At 54.3% G+C, this 21504-nt stretch overlaps 1 protein-coding gene across 1 annotated transcript in view; it reads left to right on the forward strand.

The window, feature by feature from the left end:
- Positions 1-726: 726 nt before the first annotated feature.
- Positions 727-21504, forward strand: part of NEURL1 (neuralized E3 ubiquitin protein ligase 1) — a 34108-nt gene continuing 13330 nt past the window's right edge. The window contains exons 1-3 of the mRNA XM_060125296.1: positions 727-914; positions 14592-14833; positions 15275-15596. Of these exons, the coding sequence (XP_059981279.1) occupies positions 881-914; positions 14592-14833; positions 15275-15596 (598 nt within the window). The 5' untranslated portion in view covers positions 727-880. The remainder of the gene's footprint in view (positions 915-14591; positions 14834-15274; positions 15597-21504) is intronic.

Genomic DNA, 21504 nt, shown 5'->3' on the forward strand with positions numbered 1-21504 from the left:
TTTTGTACGTCTGTGATTAAAGGAATGGTTTAGTGTGGAGGGAAAAGTGTAGATCCAGTACCAGACTGCCTGGGTTTGCAGCCCAGCCCTGCCACCTTCTAGGTAGGTAACCTCTTCGTCTCAGTTTTCTCATCTCATTTCTCAGATAGTAATAATAATGGTACCTATTGATAATAACCATATGCTGACCTCATCATTCAGCCTGTGAGGACCAAAGGGGTTAATACTCGTAAAGCACTTGCAGTGGAGCCTGGAAGAAGATAGGAGTGATGTCAGCTCTTTGTTATTAAGCTGCACGAGCCAGATTGTAAGCACCTTGAGGGCAGAGACAAGGTCTGTCTTGCTTACCATGGCATCCTGTCATCTCCCCCAGCGTCTGCGTGTAGCAGGTGCATAATGGCATGTGAATGACTGTAGCCTGGGTGAATGATGAGGTTGTGTGCGTGTGTGTGTGTGTGATGAGGTGTGTGATAGGAAATGTGCGTGTGTGAGTCTGTGTGTGTGTGTCCGTGTGTGTCTGCCTGCTCTGGCTGGGGCATCTCCAGTGCTTTCTGGAGCTCGGCTATTTCAGGAAGCCTCCAGTCTCCTCCTCCTTATGTAAATAAACATGACAGATCAGCGCAGGGAGGTGGGGAGGCTCCGGGAGTGGGTGGGAGCTGGGAGGCAGCCGTGAGCGGGGCCAGAGGGGTGTGTGTGCATGTGTGGCCGGCCTTGCGGCCGGCGGGCTGCGTGCGGGAGGGGCAGGCTCGGCCCTGCCATGCCGGCTGCTGCTGGCCACGGAGGAGGGGGGTGGGCAGGAGGAGGGGAGCTGGCCACCAGGGCGTCTCGGTGACGAGGCCAGCCAGCCAAACGGAGGTGGCCGTGCTACCCGCTGCCCACGATGGGGGGACAGATCACCCGGAGCACCTTTCACGGTAGGACCCTAGCTGATGCCTGAGGGTTTGCCCATCCACAGCCTGGGGACCACCTGGGGAGGCTGGGGCCGAAGGGCACTGGGGCTGAGGGCATGGCCATTCCGCCTGCCTCTTCACTCCTTGGTGGGCTCCGGGGCTGTGGGAGGGGGTGCCTTTGGGTGACAGGTACTGGGGTCGGGGGGAAGGCAAGGGGGGCTGGGAGAAGCAGGAAGAGACGTCCTTCCGTGGCAGACAGCAGGAGGTCAGACAGCTGAGTCTCCCCACAAAGTCTCCTTGTCCTCTTACCTCCCCAGGGCGCTGATCGGCATCCAGGGGGGATGTGAGGTCCCAGTGTCCATACTGCCCCCTCCTAGAACTGAGGCAAACCACAGTCAGACAGCTGGGGGACCTGTTTGTGGGTTCTGGGATGCGGGCCATGGAGGTCAGTGCTGTGCTCCATGGTGGAGCCATGGAGAGATGTGTGGGTACACGCGAATATGTAAGTGTGTGTGTGTGTGTGTGTGTGTGTGTGTGTGTGTGTGTGTGTGTCTGTGTTCATGAGTGTGCATTGGAGGTGTCTGTGGGTAGCTACCTGTGCTGGCTTGTGCCTAAGCACACAGGGGTGCAAACCACATTGCCTGACCTCAGTTCTCAAAGCGTGTGCTTCTGACTCCTGGGGTTCACATCTGTGCTCAGACCGACAGGCAGGCAGCTGAGGTGGTGAAAGGAAGGAGCGCTGGGTGGCCCCTGCTGGCCCCTGCTCCCGTCCCCTCATCTGCCTGGCCCCAGTACTGTGGTCTTGGGAGGAACATGGCCGATGTGGCACCGGACCCAGAAGGGAAGGCCTTCCCAGGGACTTGTTTTGTCATCGCTGGGCCCCCGTAGTTGGGGTTCCTGTGCAAACTGGCTGGCGCCAGGACGGTGTGGGCTGACCCTGGGGGGTCCCTGCCACACTCCACTGTGTGCCCTCCTCCCCTCCTCGGGCAGGGCATTAGGAGGTGGGGCAGTCTCCGTGCTGGGTTCAGCGGGAACAGGGAAAGGGCCGGGAAGGAAGAAGGGTGGTGGCAGGAGTGAATGGGAAGCTGTGGCCAGGACTGGTGACCAGGTGACTTCCCCTTTCCAGGCCCTGGACTTTGAAAGAGTAATTTCTGATTAAAAAAGAAAAAGACAGGGAAGGAGACATGGGAAAAGCAAATCATTGTCTCTCTTAAAAGGCAATGAATTTTATCCTGGGCCCAGAGGGCCAAGTGACAGATGGAAGGCCCTGGAAGACACATAATCCGGAGCTGGCCAGAGGCAGTGCCCGTGGCCTGGGCCTTGGCCTGAGCCTCAGGCTGGGCTGACCTGGGGTGGGGGCACCTCTCTGGGCTCATTGGCTCCAGTGGAGCCTGCTGGCAGAGGGTCTGGAGCCGACTGACATTTTCCACTGGAGTCAGACTTGGGCAGGCCAGTGGCCTGGGAAGGACAGAGAGGCCCTCAGAACAGGCTCAGGACGCAGCACACCATCCTCCAGCTGCCTTAGAATGCAGGGTTCAGAGGAGATTGAGGACCCCAAGACTACCCGAGATGGCCTGTGGCCGTCAAGAGCTCATGCTCTGGAGTAGATACACATGGGTGGTAGCAAGGGCAAGTGTCTCCCTGAGCCTGGTTTTCTCATCTGTCAATGGGGCTAATGATAGTAGCATCCTCATAGGAGTATTGTGAGGAGTACAGGAGACCATGTGAATAAGGACTTAACACAGGGGAAAGCTAAAGCGGAGAGGCATTCTGAGGCCAGGGTCCTATTCCTTCCTCTCCCAACGGGGACAGGAGGATAGCCTGGGGTGCACTGAGAACTCCAGGAGTTGGGCCATTGGGTGAGTGCTAATCAAATGCCCCATCTGCCTTGGCCTCCAACCGCTTACCTGGACCACCTTCCTCAGCCTGGGTCCCCTGTAAGCTGGCCCCGGCCTCAGCCCGCCATCAACACTAACAGGCGATGGGAGTTGGGAGTTGTGGCGAGGGGGTGTTTGCCTGTGCCCGCATGGCCCCTTAGCCAGGACCCTGCATGCGTGTCCACACATGTCGTCACCCATGTCCGTACCTACGTGTCCCCACACCTGTCCACTGGCTGCCCCGGTGGCTTTGGTTTCACCCCCTTCTGGGAGGGGAGTTGGGGGGAGTGGGAGATGCAGGGGGTTCACTCCTTCCTAGGGGTGCTCTCAGCAGCCTGACTCCTGAGGACATAGTTACATGGCTCCTGCTGGTATTTTCACGTGAGCCTTGGGGGTCTGATTTGGCTCGAGCTGAAGATTTTGGGTTGCCGGGTTACAGTGAGAGGTGAGGGGTTGTGTGGGCGTATCTAGTTGTGTGTTTGTGGGCGTGTCCTGGCTGTTTCTGTTTCTGGTGACTGCAGATCATGTGTATCTGGGTTTTAGGTCTTTTTCTGTGTATACCCGCGTAATGTGTCACTATCTGTGCCATAGTTAAGAGACTGAATATTTTGTGTCTGCGTTTCCACGTGTGAGCAGCCACACAGTTTCACATTTGTGAGACTGTTATTCTGTAGAGGTCAGTGTTTCTGCGCGAGTCGTGTGTGTGTGCGTGCGCGCGCGCGTGGGTGCGCTGGTGGTGAGGAGTCCGGCTCCTCTGGGACCAGCCTGGCAGGGGACCCTTGGGAGACATGAATTCTCATTTGGTTTCAGCAGTTACATGCTTGATCTTTTTCATCAGGCAGATTTCCAGAGCTGCTCCCCGTCTTTAGGGCAGGATGGGGGTGGGGAGAGCACAGAGCGAGGCAGCCCCGATCCTGGGAAGCCCCCCTCCCCTCTCCTTCCCAACCCTCCCCTCCTCTTCCCTGCCCTCCTCCTTTACTTTCTTTAAGGCTCCTCCCCCCCGCCTCAGGGCAAGGGATGGGCCCGTTGCTGAGGGGCTGATATGCGGATGACACACACACATGCGCCCAGACGTACATGTCACCCCCAGGTCTCTGGACCCACAAATCCTAGTTGCTGGGGTGTAGGGACCTGAGAGATTGGTTCCCACTGTCCTTTTACAGAAGGGGATGCTGTGGCTCGGAAAGGGAAATGGCTGACTGGGGTTGCGTAGTTAGCGGCTCAGAGGGAATCCAGACCTCATCCCTTCGGCAGCTAACTCCCTGCTTCCCCTCCTTGGGTTCCTAATTCTCACTCAGGCAGCAGGGGACAGGCCATCCCATGGACTTGGGAGATCTGGGATTAGCACAGAAGGAGCCTCCTCTCTCCCGGCAGCAGCTCTGGAGTTTTAGGCCAAGGTGAGCTCCCCAGAGCCTGGCAGGTGTGTCTTGAACATACGTGACACACACACACACACACACACCCCACTTGTGCCTGTAGGCTCCAGAGGCGGTGGGGAGGGAGGAATCAGGTTGATCCATCTGTGTTCTCTTCACCCAGCCTAGTGTCTGGCACCCGGTGGCACCCAGCAGATGCTTGGTCACTGAGTAAGAGGGAAGAGTGTGGGGCACGGGCCCCGGGCTGCTGGACCACATCGCAGTTGGAGCTGCAGGTGGCCTGGGGGGGGGCCGATGGGGTGGAAGATGTGAGCCCTGAGCTGGGTGACAGGCCAGGTAGGGCTGGAGAGGGAGTGGGACGCGTGTTCTTGGTGAGAGTTTGAATCCTGTTCTGCTCTTACTGGCTGTGTGACTTGGGGTCAGTGCCTTTATTTGTCTGAGTCTCAGTGTCCACTTTCATAAATTGGGGGTGGGAGGGTTTACCTGGAAGGGCTGTAGAAAGAGTAAGTGAGCTAACTAGCATAAAGGGCAGCCCGCCTGGTACACAGCAAGCACTCTGTAAACAGAGGTGAAGGTTTCCCCGAAGGTTCCTCCAGGCCCGTGTGTGCTCGTAAGTGTGTACAGACAAGCGCCTGTCTGCCTTTAAGGACCAAGACGGCATCTTCTGTTTCCTCCAGCTCTGGCAGGCCCCCGGGACAGAGCGTTCCCTGGGTGCTGTGTCCACATTAGACGCACACCCACTGTGTGTATATGCACACATGTGCACGCGAGTGAGTGTGGATTTGTGTCAGGGGAACTGAGGGTGATGGTCTGCGTGGTGTGTGGATTTATGTGACTGAGCCATGCTCCCCCTCATTCTCTCAGGCCTGGCTTGGGGGCTTTGGGGGGTGGGGGGCGCTGGGAAGACAGGGACCAGGAGGCGAACTCAGAATGGTTATCATCTGGAATCTTGGGGTGGGATAGGGGAGGAGTAGGAGGAGGGCTGGTTCCCTCCCTGAAGTGAAGATATTGGGAGACGCACCTCTATGCACATCTGGTTGCCTGGGATGCCGTGGAGTGAGTGAGAGCAGGAGGCTCCATGTGGAGATTAGCTTGGCCGTGAGGGTGCCCCTCCTGCCCACTCCCTGCCACTCTCCTTTGCCCACCTCGTCCCTGTGGATTCATTCGGTCTTCCAGGGACCAGCAGGACCTGCTGTACGCATAGCCGAGCTCTCTGGGGCAGATGACTGGGTGCTAACGTGGCCCCTAACCCTAAATGACAAAGGCATATTCATGGGGGCTGCAGAGGTCATGGAGAGACTGACCAGGGTGGAGTGGAGTGTTCATGTAGGGCAGAGGGGACCGAGCATGCTGGCCAGCTAGCTGTGGCCCAGTGAGGATGGCTGCACAGCCAGACAGATCTGAGTTCAGAGCCCAGCTCCACCACTTACTAACTGTGTGACCCTGGGCAAGTTATTACCTCTCAGAGCCTCTGTGTCCTTATCTATAAGATGGAACTAAGTGATCTGTACTGCTGCATAACAAAATACCCCAAAAGTTAGTGGCTTAAAACAGCAAACAAACAAACATTTAATTATCTCACATTTTCTGTGGGTAAGGAATCTTGACACGGTTTAGTTAGGTGCCTCCAGCTTAATGTCCCTTGTGAAGTTACGGTCAAGTTGTTGGCTGGGGCTGCAGGCTCATCTGAAGGCTTGCCTGGAGGCGGAGCCACATCCAGGCTTACTCACATGGTGACTGGTGGTCCCTGGTCCCTCCCACATGGGCCTCTCCACAGGGCTACCTTACATGGCTGGCTTCCCCAGAGGGAGCGACCCGAGAGAGGTAAGAGAAAGTAACCAAGAGAGAGGCCAAAGGTTTTTTTTTTTTTAATTAATTAACTAATTTTATTTATTTTTGTTTGTGTTGGGTCTTCATTGCTGTGCACGGGCTTTCTCTAGTTGCGGCGAGCTGGGGCTCCTCTTCGTCGCAGTGTGTGGGCTTCTCATTGTCGTGGCTTCTCTTGTTGTGAAGCACGGGCTCTAGGCGCATGGGCTTCAGTAGTTGTGGCTCGCGGGCTCTAGAGCTCAGGCTCAGTAGTTGTGGCGCACGGGCTTAGTTGCTCCGCAGCATGTGGGATCTTCCTGGACCAGGGATCGAACCCATGTCCCCTGCATTGGCAGGAGGATTCTTAACCATTGTGCCACCAGGGAAGCCCAGGCCAAAGGTTTTTTATAACCCAGGCTTGGGAGTCCCGTCCCATTACTTCAGCTGTTAGAAGCTAGTTTCTAGGTCCACTCCACACCCAAGGGGAGAGGATTACAAATGGGCTTACAGGATTACAGGGGACTGCTAGGAGGTGGAGGTGGGGATCACTGGGGCATCTTCGAGGCTGCTTCCCACAGATCCCTAACTTTCAGGGCTTGGGAGAATGAGACAAGGTTGTACAAGAAAGGAATCAGGTGCCTGATATAGGAAAAAAAAAACCTTGCGATTTTTCTCCTTCTTCCTGCAGGCAAGTGGGGAGTGCTGGCAGGTTCTGGAGCAGGCAGGGCTGTAGTCAGACATGGAGTGTGGAATCTTGGTGCTGGGCAGTGAAGGAAGCTGTCCCTTTGGTCCCTTCTTTCTCTAATTTCTCCACAGGACACCAGAAAGGGCAAGGCACCACGTAGGTGCTCCTTGGACACTTGCCAGTTATCAGTGGCTTGAAGAACTGAACAGTAGCAGTTCAGTCAATGGCTTTTATTGAGCACCTGCTGTGTGCTCTGAGCTAGGCCCTGGGGAAACAGCAGTTAAAAAAAAAAAAAAAAAAGACAATGGTCTCTGCTCTCGGGAGGCTCACAGCCCATCAGGGAGACAAGCAAATAACCCTGAAGCCGTTCCTAGCCAGAGAGCTGCACCACAGAGCACAGAAAATGGTCTGAGTGACTCGACCTCTACCAAGGATGGCACATGCCCAGAACCATCCTGGGTGTGAAGAAGACAAGTCAGTGCATTACATATAGTGGGTGCTTCAAGGCATTTGGGCTTAATTCTGTGGAGGATCCAGAGTTGAGAAAGGCTGCTGGGGTGGTGGATGCTCTCTTAGGGGCATATGGGATCCTTGGACTTGGTCTGGGGATCAGAGAGACTTCTGGGAGAAAGGGGGCTTTAAAATCAAGGTCTGAAGGAAGAGTGAGAGAAAGGCACGTTTATAGGTGGGAAGGAGGAAGGAATGGTTCCCAGCAGAGAAAGGGGCTTGGGCCAGCCCTTGAGGCTAGAGGCAGGTGAGGGAGGTGGGCCCCTTGAGGGGGAACCCAGAGAAATTCACATCTGTGTAGTTTTACTTTCATCTCACTCAGGGCCCTCCCCCACCTGCTCTCCCGAATCTCCCAAGCTTTTCCCCCAGAGGGAGCCCTGTTCAGTGACTGTGTGTAAACTAGCCCCAAGTCAGGACCACCCTGGCAATCTGGGATTAGGGCGTTTGGGATAAATTAAAATAGAAGTGTCTGGCCTCCCACTGGGCGTAAATGAACAGATCATTTCCTGTGGTGGTGGTTGTTGCTTTTATAAGAAATAATAAGATTATGTTGGAATCAGGTGTTAAAGTCTGAAACATTCTTTCACACCTGTGAACTCACTGGGTTCTCACAATGGCCTGGAGAGGTGGGCAGGGCAGCTATGATGACCCTGTTCTACAAAGAAAGAAATTAAGGTCCAGAGAGGTGAAGCACCTTGCCCAGAGTCACACAGCAAGTCTGTGGCATGGCCGGGTTTTGAAACCACGGTCTCCTGCCTCCAGGGCTCGTGCTCTTTGCCCTGTCTTGTACTGTCCAGAAAGTGAGGTAAGCCTCCCTCATTGGAGATGCAAATGATCGTGTCAGCGCTGGTATTCGGGTCCACAGGCTCAGAACATAGTGGGATCCAGCTGGGCCTTGAAAGACGGGTGGGATTTGGAGAGGTGTGGGTGGGGCAGGGAGAGAAGATATGCAGGGCGGGGGAAATAGCTTGAGCAAAGGCGTAGGAGAGTACAGATTGATGTCAATTGCAACAACAATAATATAATTATTAGCAACTATTATTAATAATAGAATTATTAATAACTATTATTATAGCAGCTACTTACTAGATTCGTTTTAAATACAGCATCTCTTTAATTCTTGCAAGAATACCAGGAAGGTCTGCCATGGTCCCTATTTTACAGATGAGAAAAATGGGGTCTCAGAGTTGGGTTTGGAGGCAGCAGGCCTGGGTTCACATCTGGGCTCTTTACTCTGGCTGGGTGACCTTGGTGAGTAACTTCACTTCTGAGGACCTTTGTCTTTGGGGGTGTAATGAAGACACTGCCTGTTCAGCCACATAGAGGTTGGTTATTTTCAACTGTCATTGCTCCCTCCCTCTCTCCTTGGCAGCCCAGCTCAACAGAGCCTGGGCACTCGGGGCTCTGCCAGGCTGGTTCTGGGGCAGAGTGTGGGCGGGGGCAGTAGGAAGGTCACTCCGGAGGCTACATTGTGTCTTGGCATCTCTGCCTGGGACCCCACCGAGAGGCAGGAATGTGGTCCGGAGCTGGCTGAGGGTCACCCGGAGGGCTGGGCAGGCTTGTGTCTGGCAGCTTATAAATGCCCAGGAGGAATGGGCTGCCGGGGTGGGGTGGGGGAGCTTCCAGTGTGTCAGCAGCAGCCTCGCCTGACGGGGTGATCCCACTGTGGCTCCCGAAACGCCTGTAAACCTGTCACTAAGGGGAGCCTCCCTGGGAGCTCTGCTGGGAGCAGATGGCGAGATTGGGGCTCTACCCAGGACCGCTGGCCACTGGGAGAGCAGTTGTGCAGCTCACAGGCCCAGCGTCTTCAGGCCCTTTGCTGTGGCCGCTCCCCTGCCTGGGACTGGCCAACACCTCCTCCACACAGCCTTTCCCCACTATGCCTGCCATCTTGGGCTCCTGGGGAAAATGAGCTCTAGTGTTAGCTTCTGAGTAGGGCAAAGGACCCTGGATGTGGCTTTGGAAGATCAGGGTTCAGGTCCCAGCTCTGCCACTTAATTGCTGTGTGACCTCAGGCAAGTTGGTTAACCAGTCTGAATTGCAACTCATTCATCCATAGAATGGGGATTTTAAGGGGTCATAGTGTATGTTAAAGTATAGGGAGGGAGCCCTGCCCCCAGCTGTCCCTCTGGCCCTTGGCATCAGAGCTGTGCTCAGGATTAATTCTCATTTTGCTTTCTCTCCTTCCTCACCCAGGATCATAATACCAGCTGAGATGGAGGAGGGAGGTAGCAGAAGCAGGGACAGCAGGGGTTGGGGAGGGGGTGATCACCCTGGTCAGGGCTGCCACGTTGGATACCTGTGAAGGTTGTATTTCTTATTGTAGCCCACGAGAATGGCGCTCCCCGGAGGCATGTAGGGCAGAGCCTACGTGGCTGTACGTGGCGGCCCTGGCCCTTGTTCAAAGAGGAGTGATGAAGACTGGGCTAGGGCCACGGCGGTGGGGAGGACAGGAGGGTGCGGGGCCCAGGGATGTTTATTTCAGAGGTGGGATTGGCAGGTTGGATGTGGGGTGCTCGGACTCCACTGGGGCCTGGGAACATGGTGGGGCTGGCGGGTTACGGTCAGGAATTCAACGGGGGCCTGGTGAGCAGCAAGTGACCGTGGTCCATGGGCAGGAGATGCCCAGCAAGTCAGAAAGGGTTTTCACGTCGCTCCCACAGAGGTGGCTCAGTGGGCAGAGACCACACTGGTCTCTGTGGGCAGGAAGAGGCCGGCACAGCACTTAGCAGGCCCAGGAATCGGTGAAGCTGCTTTGCAGCTGCCAGAGTGCTCTCTTCAGACCTACAGGGGACAGGGAACAGCACAGCCACTTCACTGAAGTGGAGGGAACTTAAGGCTGAGAGTGGCAGCCCTGACCAGGCTTTGGGGTCTCTTGTCAGATGGTCCAATCCTAGGATCTGCCTGTGGTGGGATGCTGGGGGCTGTGGGTCAGAGATTCCAGCCCCGCTTTCCTCCCATCTTCATAAAGACCTGGTTTGTTAGTCATTGTTGCTGCTTTTGAGGTATAATTTATGGACACTAACATTCACCATTTTCAAGTGTATATTTTGGTGAGTTTTGATAAATGTATAATTTGTATAACCACTACCACAATTACGGTATAGAACATTTCTGTCGCCATAGAAACATCTTTGTGTTGCTTTCCTCTTCCCCAAACTCCGATACCCACTGATCTTTCTGTGTCTGCACTTCTGCCTTTTCCAGACTGTCACACAAATGGAATCAGACTGTGTGTAGCCTTTTGAGTCTGGCTTCCTTCACTTAACATGCTTTTGAGGTTCCTTCTTGTTGTGTCATAGTTCTGTTCATTTATTGCAGAGTAGTATTGATCGTGTGGATGTACCGTGTTTTATTTATCCATTCGTCAGTTGGAGGGCATTTGAGTTGTTTCCGGTTTGGGTTATTTTGAATAAAGTTACTGTCCATTTGCGTACAGGTCATTGTACAGATGTCTTCATTTCTCTTGGGTAAGTGCCCACGAGCGTGATTGCTAGGTCATATGGTAGGTGTTTATAAGGAGCTGCCAGGCCATTTTCCACGTTGGCTGCACCGTTCTGCATCCTATCAGTGATGGATGAGGGCTGTGTGTGAAAACACGGTTTGCAGTTCCCTGTCTGGCGGCATGCACACCTGTAGTGTGGAGGCAACATAATAGAATGCCAGGTATCCCCCTGTGTGGGACACGGATGAACATGTTTTTCATGTTTTATCAGTTATGACCATATTTAAAAAGTGTATCCAAACCCATGCTTTCTTGGCTGTTAAGGCTGAATGGCTAAGACCCTGGCCCTGCAGTCAGATTGCCTGGGTTTGGCTCCAAAAGCCCCATCCTGCTGGCTGTGTGACCTTGGGCAAGCCGCTCAATCTCTCTGAGGCTGATTCATCATCAGGTAAATGGGCTTATACTGTCCCTCCTACCTCATCAGTTTGCTGTGAGGGTGAAACCAGTAAGTATATGTAAAACTCTCAGTTCAAAGCCTGGCACGTGTTAGCACTTGATGAATGGCTGCCATTATTATTAGATGTATGGCCCACGTGTAGTAGATGTGTGTTCTGTGTGTACTGCCTTGTGCATCCATGTGTATATGAGTACATGTGTGTGCACGCACTACACGTGTAAATGTACGATTCCTGGTCTAATGGGTAAGGGCAGGAATAAGTCTCTTTCCCTCCTCTGTCTCCTAGGTTCTGGGTTACCCTCACGTGCTCACAGGTGTATGTGGGTACCCGTGAGCGTGCCTTTTTCTGAGGTCACTTGTCTGGGTGCACACTGTACCCCCAGGGACCAAGGTTCCCCCATGCCCATTCTCTATCTGTTCGGCTGTCAGCCAGGGAGGCTGGGCCTGTGCTGCCCTCGCCCACGCAGTACCCTCCCTGTGGGTGGGAGGCCCTGGGGAAGGGTCCTTCCAGGGCCTGGGTCTCTGGTCCCTGGGTGTCTTCACCATATTTGTCCTGAACCAGTGTTTCCTGGATCTTTATCCAGGGCCCCGGGATCCCAACTGGGATAGGCAGGAAGGAGAGGAAGTGTTTTGAAGGCAGCTGAGGCCCTGCAGTTCGTCCATGGATTCTGAGCGGAGGCTGCAGCGTGGGCCCCATAGGAGAGGCTCTCGTCAGCTGCCGGGCTCAGCAAGTTTAAAAACTGCTTTATTGAAATATAATTGACACACACTAAACCACAGGTGTTTAAGGTGTATGACTGGATAGGTTTTGACATATGCACGTAACAATGAAGCCATCACCACAATCAAGATGGTGAACACATCTGTCACCTCTCACCCCAAGTATGCCCTCCTGCCCCTACCATCCCCAGGTCCACCAGTCTGCTTATTATCACTCTAGCTTAGTTTCTGTTTTATAGAATTGGTACCAGTGGGACAGAGTGGAAGGAGAGGAAGGGGTTTAAAAGGGGTGGAAGCCCTGCAGTTGCTCTGTGGACTGTATCTGCATTTTTTTTAAAAAACTGGCTTCGCTCAGCGTGATGATTTTGTAATTCATCCGTGTTGCTGCTACTGTCAGTAATTCATTCCTTTTTCACTGCTGAGTAGTATTCTGTTGTATAGACGTACCACATTTGTTATCCATTCACCCAGCAGGTATTTCTTCTTTTATGCTTTCATTTCTGCGTATGTACACAGCCCTAAACAGTGTATGATGTTTCCTTTCACCAATGGTATTTTTTGAAAGCAAGAGGCAAGCTCTTTCTGAGACTGGCCTGAGCCCAGTGGGTACCTCTTCTAGGTGGGGCACCTATATCCAGTGCCACACGTTGCTCTCACCTCAACTGTCCTCTTCCATGGAATGACCTCCCCTGCTCTGTGCTATTCAGGGATCATTCAGCTTCTTTGGGTGGCCTTCCTAGACTGTCTGGGTCTCGTCTGAGCAATTCTAGCCTTCACTGCTTGGTGGCTTTCAAAGCCCTTGAGCACCATTCTTGGTTCCTTCGTGAGAGCAAGGTGAGCCGCGCCTGTGCCACCCTCAACTCGTGGGCCTGGCATGCAGGAAGCAACTCCAGAGAGGCCAGGAGGCTGATGCTCAGGGTATCTGGCTGGCTCTGGACTGTGGATGCTGGTGTCTGGGGCCCTTTGGGAAGGAGGAAGCAAAGTTGCAAAGTGTTGCAAACCAGTGCAAATACTGGACCAAAGTCTGGCCTTCCCACCTCCTGGGATTCTCCCCTCCTTCTCTCCTCTCTGCCTGTCTTTCATCCCCTTCCTGGAAACCTCTCCCCTCTCGTTAGGGTGGGGAAGGCCTCTGGGCTAACCAGGCTTTCTGTATTATTAAATTCTTGCCTTGGAGGGACCAATATTTGAAACATCCCAGATGGCCTCAGTCACATTCTGCGGTTTTCTACGTCCCCACCCCATCTTCCCCATCCTCTGTGTCTCTTCTCAAGATGACCGGATGGGCAGGAGCTGCCCTTCCTGATGGATGAGACACAGATCTTGGGGAAGAAATGAACCCCCCCACCCCGAGCCCCCAGCTGCCAAGGCTGTGCATTAATGCTACCAATGCTGCTAATGCCTGGCTTAGAGTCACGGAGTGGAGGCCACTTATTGTGCCGGAGGGGAAGTGACTTCCCCAAGGTCACATGGCCAGTTAGTGACAGACAAGCCACCTGGCACCACATCCCATGTTCTTTCCTCTCTCTGCCCTGCCTCCTGGATGCCAACCTCACATGTTTGTAAAGTGCCTTATGAACCAATCCCTGCTTATGGAAGAAAGCACAGTGCCTCCCTGGCTAGGGGTTCTTGAAGCAGATCCGAGTTCCTAGGAAGCCTGGGCGAAAAGGCCGGCCTGTGTTCAAGATGTTGTGGGCATGGGCAGTGTAAAGCAGGAAGGCAGCCTGGGGAGGAGGGAGGAGGGAGGAGGGAGGTGGCCCCGGAGGAGGGAGGAGATGGGCATGCTCCTGGGGCTGACGCTGCAGAGGCTGCCTCACCCACCTTCCTGGTCTCCAGTGCCAGCGCCATGGTCAAGTGTTCACTGCAGCCCAGCCTTGTCAGTCCAGCTCCAAAGCCTTCTCCTCCTCCCCTCCTCCAGGAGGCCTTCCTGGGAAGTGACCTACCTTTTGGTGCATATTACTGTCTGCCATTTGTATTGCAGTTTCTGTCCCTATCTTATCTCCCTTCCTGGACTGTTGGCTGCTTGAGGACAGGATCCATGTATGTTTCATGCCTTATCTTCAGTGCCTAGGACAGGGCTTGGTATTCAGCAGATACATAATGAATATTTGTTGAGTAAAATACATGGTGGTGGTAGTGAGTGACAGTGAATGGTGTTGGATGTTGGTTGTAAATGGTGGCTTGTCACAATGCTAGAGGGCGGAAAGTAAATGGTGGTAAATACTGATGAGGAGCAGTAGATGGTAGTTGTTGGTGGTCTGTGACAGATGGGGGTAGATGGTGGTGGTGGAAGGTGACGGGTGAAGGGTGGGGCGGACGGTGGTGGGAGGTGACGAGTGAAGGGTGGGGGCAGATGGTGGGAGGTGACGGGTGAAGGGTGGGAGTAGATGGTGGTGGGAGGTGACGGGTGAAGGGTGGGAGTAGATGGTGGTGGGAGGTGACGGGTGAAGGGTGGGAGTAGATGGTAGGAGGTGACGGGTGAAGGGTGGGAGTAGATGGTGGGAGGTGATGGGTGAAGGGTGGGAGTAGATGGTGGTGGGAGGTGATGAGTGAAGGGTGGGGGCAGATGGTGGGGGGAGACGGGTGAAGGGTGGGAGTGGATGGTGGTGGGTAATAAATGGTGGTAGGTGGTGAAGTGGGAAATAGCAGTAGATGGTAGCAGGAGAAGGAAGGTGGCAAAAAGTGGCAGTGGTGCTAAGGGGCAAAGATGGTGGAAATCCTGGGCAGTGGTGACTTCTGCTTATGCCCCAGCCCTCTGCTCTTCCCTAGGGGACCCTGGTCCAGCTCTTGGACTGTCAAATTCTCTGACGCTGTGGCTTGTTCCTTTGCAGACTCCATCGGGGGCCCCTTCCCTGTCACCTCTCACCGATGCCACCACAAGCAGAAGTACTGCCCACCGGTGCTGCCCGGTGGGGGGCTCCCGGCCACGCCACTGCTCTTCCACCCACATACCAAAGGCTCCCAGATCCTCATGGACCTCAGCCACAAGGCCGTCAAGAGGCAGGCCAGCTTCTGCAATGCCATCACCTTCAGTAACCGCCCGGTCCTCATCTATGAGCAAGTCAGGCTGAAGGTGGGGCCTCCCTCCCTGTTCCCATCACTGCGTCCCCCTGGGGCCTCTGGACGTTCCTGCCAGGCACCGCCTTCTGCTAACAGCCATCACTACCCCCTGCCCCTTCTCTTTCCTCCCTACCGCACTTCTACCCTTCTTCATCCCTCCTCTTTCTCTCTCTTCCTCCTTACTCCTTTCTCAACCTTCCCTGCATGACGGAGAAGGAATGGGAGAGGGGAGTGGCCATGGGGAGGTGATGGGAGATGATGGTGGGAGGTGAGAACTAGCTCTCACTCGACTGGTGGGGGCTCCTGGGGGAGGGAGAGGAGCCCAAATAGCGGGTGAGCTGGGCGGTGTGACTCCCCATAGGAGTCTGTCTGGGGGTGGTCTGCAGAGAAGGGCACAGCCCCTTCCCCTTGGGCTCACTGACGGTGTGTCTGAGGCCAACCCCCTGCCGCCCAGATCACCAAGAAGCAGTGCTGCTGGAGCGGGGCGCTGCGGCTAGGCTTCACGAGCAAGGACCCATCCCGTATCCACCCTGACTCACTGCCCAAGTACGCCTGCCCCGACCTGGTGTCCCAGAGCGGCTTCTGGGCCAAGGCGCTGCCCGAAGAGTTTGCCAACGAGGGCAACATCATCGCCTTCTGGGTGGACAAGAAGGGCCGTGTTTTCTACCGCATCAACGACTCGGCCGCCATGCTCTTCTTCAATGGGGTCCGTACAGCCGACCCGCTCTGGGCCCTGGTGGACGTCTACGGCCTCACGCGGGGCGTCCAGCTACTTGGTGAGTGCCCACTCCCTCTGGCCCCTTAGGTGCAGGGCACACTTCTGGTGCTGTGGTCTGACTTGACTTGGTTCTATCAGGCATGGGGCGCCCTCCCCCACTGGTAGCAGCCCTGGGGCTGACTGGGCACTGGGACAGCTCTGGGAGCCTTGATGTGAACTGCAGAGCATCCCTTCTTCCAGGCCCACAGCTGTGGCAAGTGGAGCCTGGCGAGATTTCTGCGCTCTGTGGTCCCTCAGGTTGTGCCTTTGAGCCGTGTGCGACCTTCATGATCATGTATGGCAGTTCTCGTAGCAAGCCTGGGAGGCAGACTCCCTCACTGGGCCCGTGGAGGCCAGCCTCAAGCTCAGGGAAGTTGTCGTTGGCCCTAGGAGGCGCTGCAAGGCTCAGCCCCAGGTGAGCCCTGGCCCCTGGGCTCTGCAGCGTTCCAGGAGGTCCAACCCCACCTTAGTCCTTTTTGCGGGGATATGGGTGAAAGGGGTAGGAGGGGACAGCAGAAGGCACGAGGCGGGCTAAGACTCTTCTGGCTGCTTCTGGGCCCCCAGTGTGAGTAAGGCTACTACAGGGGAGTGAGAGGGCAGACATCCTGTGGGAGCTGAGGAGGAGGGGCATTAGAAAGTATTCTAGGGCTGCTAAAGTACCAGGCTTCCTGGCAAGGGCACACACAGACCCTAAAATGCCAGGGCTGGAAGGGGCCTCAGAGTCTCAGACTTCCTTGGGTCTCACAGCGAGTTGGTGGCTGAGGTGGGGCTGGAATCCAGGTCACCTGACTCCCAGTCCAGGAATCCCACTCTGCTGCACTTGAGCATGTGTAGGCAAGTGTGTGTGCACGTGCACACATAGACTGGGTACAGGTCAACCCATTGGCAAACTGGCTGTGTCTCCAGGAGGATCCTGGATGAACCTCAGATCGTCCATCTGTAAAATGGGTTGGTAGGAAAATTAAATCCAACTAAAGAGGCTATGAGTAAAGTGCCCAGCATAGTCCTGCGTACCAAGTCGATGCTCAAGCCAATGTTTGCTCTTCCCATCTCCCATCCCTGCCCCACATCCCTGCAGAGAAAACTGCCATGGAGGTGGTGGAAAAACGTTTTTTCTTTTTTGTCCTTTCTGACTTCAGAGCCTAGAAACAGTGAAGCTCTTTTTTTTCAGAACACTTTTATTTGAGTAAAAAGATAGTTAAAAAGAAAAAAGACTGTGAAAGTAAAAACAAAGAAATGAGTAATCGTTAGAAGTCTTTCTGTGTGAAGGAGGGATCCATGTCTTACCCAGCTAGTTTCCTCTCCAGGGTGGAATCTTGTGCCTGGTGTGTACAGGACCCTGAGGAATATTTGCAGTGTGGGTAGGGGAGAGTGGTGGGATGGATGTTAGATGAAGGAAAGGGTTGGGGGCGTGGCCAAGGTAGACCCAGCCCCACTCACAGACAGCCTCAGGCTCACTGGGAGACAAAGCAAATACTCCAGAACAATCAGGGCATAACCCAAGAGACAACAGTTAATCGCTGAACACTGTGGTCATAGGATCTCATCCATTTGCCAAGATGGTTTCCATCCAGTTATCTCATTTCACCTCCCAGCAGCTGGCCCTGGAGGGAGTGATTATTATCCCCATTTGTCAGGGAGAAAATTGAGGCCCATGGAAGGCCTGTCCTGTCCGTGTATGGGTGTGGCAGAGCTGGGACTTGAACTGGGTGTTCTGATGCCAAAAGTAGTACCTTTTGCATGACTGCCCCCTCCCCATCCGGCCCCCCCCCCACCAGCAGCCGCGGTGGGTTTAAGCAGGAAGTCAGAGGAGGCTGAAGTCAGTGTGGGAGGATGGAGTCTAGGAAGGCTTCTTGGTGGAGGAGGCTTAGGCTGGGCCTATAAGTTCCAGGAGGGTTGGGATGGGGGTGAGGATGAAGGGGACATACTGGGTGAGATGGGGCTTCCAAATCTCAGGGGCTGAGGGAGGGGCTTGGAGAGTCATCTTGAAGGGCCCCACCCTGGGGCAGAGCCCAGGCACTGACCTGGCCCAGCCTCTTTGACTATAAATGGGTTTTCACGCAGTATTTTCAGTTGCATTTGGATTTCCTGTCAGCCTCCTCTCTGTATACCCAATAAGGCCAAGGCCCAGCTGATTCCCGTCACAGCTGCAAATCACCATAATCCCTGGGCATTTTAAAACACTGATTATGGCCCCTAACATGAATTAGCAGGTTAAAATAGCTCCTCGATTTGCTCTTCCTAAATTGACTTTTTTTGTGAAGAAAGGAGAGACGCACCCAAGTTATCTTCAGAGGTGGGCCTGCTGCTCTATGCTCTCATTCCGCGCCCCTGCCCCCGGGACACACCTGCTGCCCTGTATAGTCTCAGGGTCCATTTCCCTCCCTCTCCTCCCCACTTCTCATCTCCCCCTCTCTCCTCACCTGCCACGTCACTGCACCTGTGTCTTTCTGGGCCTCTCTCTCCCTCCACCCAGATCCCGCCGGCTCCTCTGCTTTCCCTCATCTTCCTCCTCAGCTGAGTTTCTCCTCTGAAGAAGTCACTCTCTGTCTTGGGGGCTCTGAGGATGGGCCTGTCTTTCCTGGGGTGATTGTCCCCCAAAACCATGGCTCATCTTTAGAGATTACCTGCCAGAGGCCTGCCCCCTCCCCTCTTGCCTCCACCTGGAACCTGTGGCCAAAGCCCTCCGAGCTCCTCAGCCCACACTGGGCTCCCTGGCACATAGTAGGTCCACAAGTCAGGCCACGGACAGATTGGCCGTCATCCCGCCACAGAGTGGAGGTAGGGGCTGATGTCTCTCCCTGATTGACACCTCCAGGTGGGGTCCCCATCCCCGCCCCCCACTGCCCTAACCATCACCTAGGCCCCCTGATGCCCGTGCCATGGCCCCGGCAGACCTGCTTCAGGCCTTCCAGGCTCCCTGTTATGCTGGAGTTCACAGCAGATCACCCTCTTCCCTCCGGGCACCCTGGCCCAAGCCCGGGCTGGTATCTCCAAGAATAACAGCTTCCTACCTCCAGGAAGAAGGACCTGCCAGCAACTAAATAAATACAAGTTTTATGGGGTGGTTAGTACTTGGAGAGATAAGTTCCTATCCCAGTTTTCAAGGTCTCCCTCCTCCTCTCAGAAGTGTCGGTTCAGGAAGAGCAGCTGTGGATCCTGGCAGAAAGCTCGTGAGCCAGGAATCCATTTGTAGGGTGTTCCTGCGCACCCCGCTGCGCCCACCACAGCCTAGGTGCTGTGCAGGGGTCGGAGGAGACACTAGAATTGGAAACCCAGCCCCTCTCCTTAAAGAGTGTTTCTATTGGGGGACATGCCGTATGACTGCTCTGAGGTGACCTGAATCCAATACCGCAAAAAAGTGTGGCTGAAGAATAAAACTGGGGGGGTGGGGGGGGGCAGCTGGGGAGCAATCCAGAAGGACTTCCTGTAGGAGATGAGTTTCAAGTCAGAAACCAGGGGAGGTGAAAGGAATGGACTGGTTGAGGAGGAACAATTTAGGCCAGACGGGAGGGGTGTGCATCGGCACAGAGGTGGGGAATTGGCGGTCAGTCGGGGAGCAGATCCTTCAGGGGATGGGATGAAGTGGGAAGGTAGTGGATGACTAGCAGAGAGCAGGTGTGTGCCGGTGTGGGTATGCTCAGGCATCACAGAGGAGAGAGCCAAGAGAGTAGAAAGTTTCCAGCAGCTTTTTGCTGTCAAGTTTTTCAGTAAGAGGAAATGTGGCCCAGAGATGGGGAGGGGCCTACCCAAGTTCTCCCAACTAGTCAGAAGCCAGGCTGGGCCTGGGATTCAGACCTCCCAGGTGACGTGGGCACAAGGTCAGTGTGAGAAGACTTACTGCCACATCAAGATGTCTGTGGCTGAGCCCAGGAGGGTGTTAGGAGGCCATTAGGGGGGCTCCCAAGGACTCATGGTGTCATCCTAGGTCTTGGTAAAAGAACCCACCTGCCTACTGAGGAGAAGGATGTACAGAGACCCTCAGGGTAGCTTTCTGGGGGCCAGGCTGCTGCTGCACCAGTCTCTGGGGTGGTGGGCCAGCCTGGCTGCTCCGCATTGAGAGGCCTGGGCCTCTCCGTAGATAAGGCCTGGGGTCAGGTCTCTGTCCCGGGCGTGCCTCAGCTTGTGGTACAGAGCGTGAGGCATCCCGGCCGGCTAAGGGCCACACTGCCATCTGGGGCTTCCGCTTCCCAGGCTAAACCAATATTTACCTTCAGCTGTGGCTGCCAGGGGCTGAGAGGCAAATATTGGCTTAAGGAGCCTGAGCCAAGCTCTTGGGATGGAGAACGAGCTGAGGATGCTGACAGTGATTTCTTCCTTTTTGATGGTTTTCATTTCTTTCTTTCTTTTTTTTAAAAAAATTTTATTTATTTATTTATTTTTGGCTGCGTTGGGTCTTCATTGCTGTGTGCAGGCTTTCTCTAGTTGCGGTGAGCGGGGGCTACTCTTTGTTGCGGTGCGTGGGCTTCTCATGGTGGTGGCTTCTCTTGTTGCGGAGCACGGGCTCTAGGCGCGCGGGCTTCAGTAGTTGTGGTTTGCGGGCTCTAGAGCGCAGGCTCAGGAGTTGTGGCTCACAGGCTTAGTTGCTCTGCAGCATGTGGGATCTTCCCGGACCAGGGCTCGAACCCGTGTCCCCTGCATGGGCAGGTGGATTCTTAACCACTGCGCCACCAGGGAAGCCCTTCATTTCTTCTTAGTTAAAAAAAAAAATCTTGCTGTTCTTTCTGCTTCGGAGACTCTTCCAGGTGCTTCTTTTTTGCTCACCTCAAATTCTGCCAGTTATGTCAAGGCCCAGTACCAAACCCTCCCCTCCACCAGGGAGCCTTCCCTGACTTACCGTGTTCTTCATGACCCTTCCTCTTCCCGAAGCAAGTGGGGGTCTAAGCAGTATCAGCAGTTCTGCATCATATATTGTCCTCTTTAAGAATACAGTAGAAATCCTCTTTGTCTATATTATAAAAAAGTTATTACTGTACCTATTTTGCAGATAAGAAAACAGAGGCTCAGAGAGGTCTGATAACTTGTCCATGGTCACACAGCTTGGTGGAGCTGGGACTTGAGCCCAGAAGTGTGGGCTGCATTAGTTCCCAGCTTGTCTAAATATGAGTCTCTCTGGTCTCCCTATTATGTCTAGATACCCCCTGAGGGGTGGGGATTTTGGCCCCCTTATGTCTTCCAGAATAGAGCTTGTGAGAGCTCCAGGCATCAGGGATCAGCCATATGTGTTGGGCACAGATAGGCCACCAGGGCCCCGGGAGAGTTGAAGAGGGGCAGTGGGTGACCAGCGTCCTGTTTCAGTAGTGAGGGTAGGTCTGCCTGCCCTGTAGTTCCCTGAAGGCTCTTGAGGGCTTTGTTTGATTCTGTTGTTCACAGTGTGCTCTAGTTTTCTACCAGAATGAATATATATAAAGTGCAACCATATATAGTTGCCAATATTTGACTGTTTGTAATGTCCAGAAATGGCAATTTTATGTGTTTCCATCTAGTATCTCTTTGGCCCAAGATATAGTTCTGGGGATCTTGGAGAGAGCCGGTGGCCCAGAGTGGGGTGTGTGTAGGGGAGGAGCTGGGGCCTTGTAGTATTGGGGACAAAGCTGTCATTTCAGAAGCAGGAGACCTGACTGAATCGACTCCACTTGGCCATTCACTAGCTTTGGGCAAGTCTCTCAGCGTCTCTGTGCCTCAACCACCTTGTCTGTTATTTGGACATAATTATACATGCACCATGTACCTCACAGATATTCTGTGAGGCTCACATATGTAAAAGTGTTTATACAAATGGGAAGGGCTGTCTTTTTCGGTTAAAAAGGAATATCTAGAAACACCACCAAAATAGACAGTCCCCTGCCAGTTGTCTCCTTGGAAGAGGGAGCCTTAAAACCAAGTCCCTGTGTCTGGATGAAAGTCAAACCACGCGATCTAAACTG

Source organism: Lagenorhynchus albirostris, chromosome 16 (genome assembly GCF_949774975.1).
Source record: "Lagenorhynchus albirostris chromosome 16, mLagAlb1.1, whole genome shotgun sequence".
Classification (NCBI taxonomy): Eukaryota; Metazoa; Chordata; class Mammalia; order Artiodactyla; family Delphinidae; genus Lagenorhynchus; species Lagenorhynchus albirostris.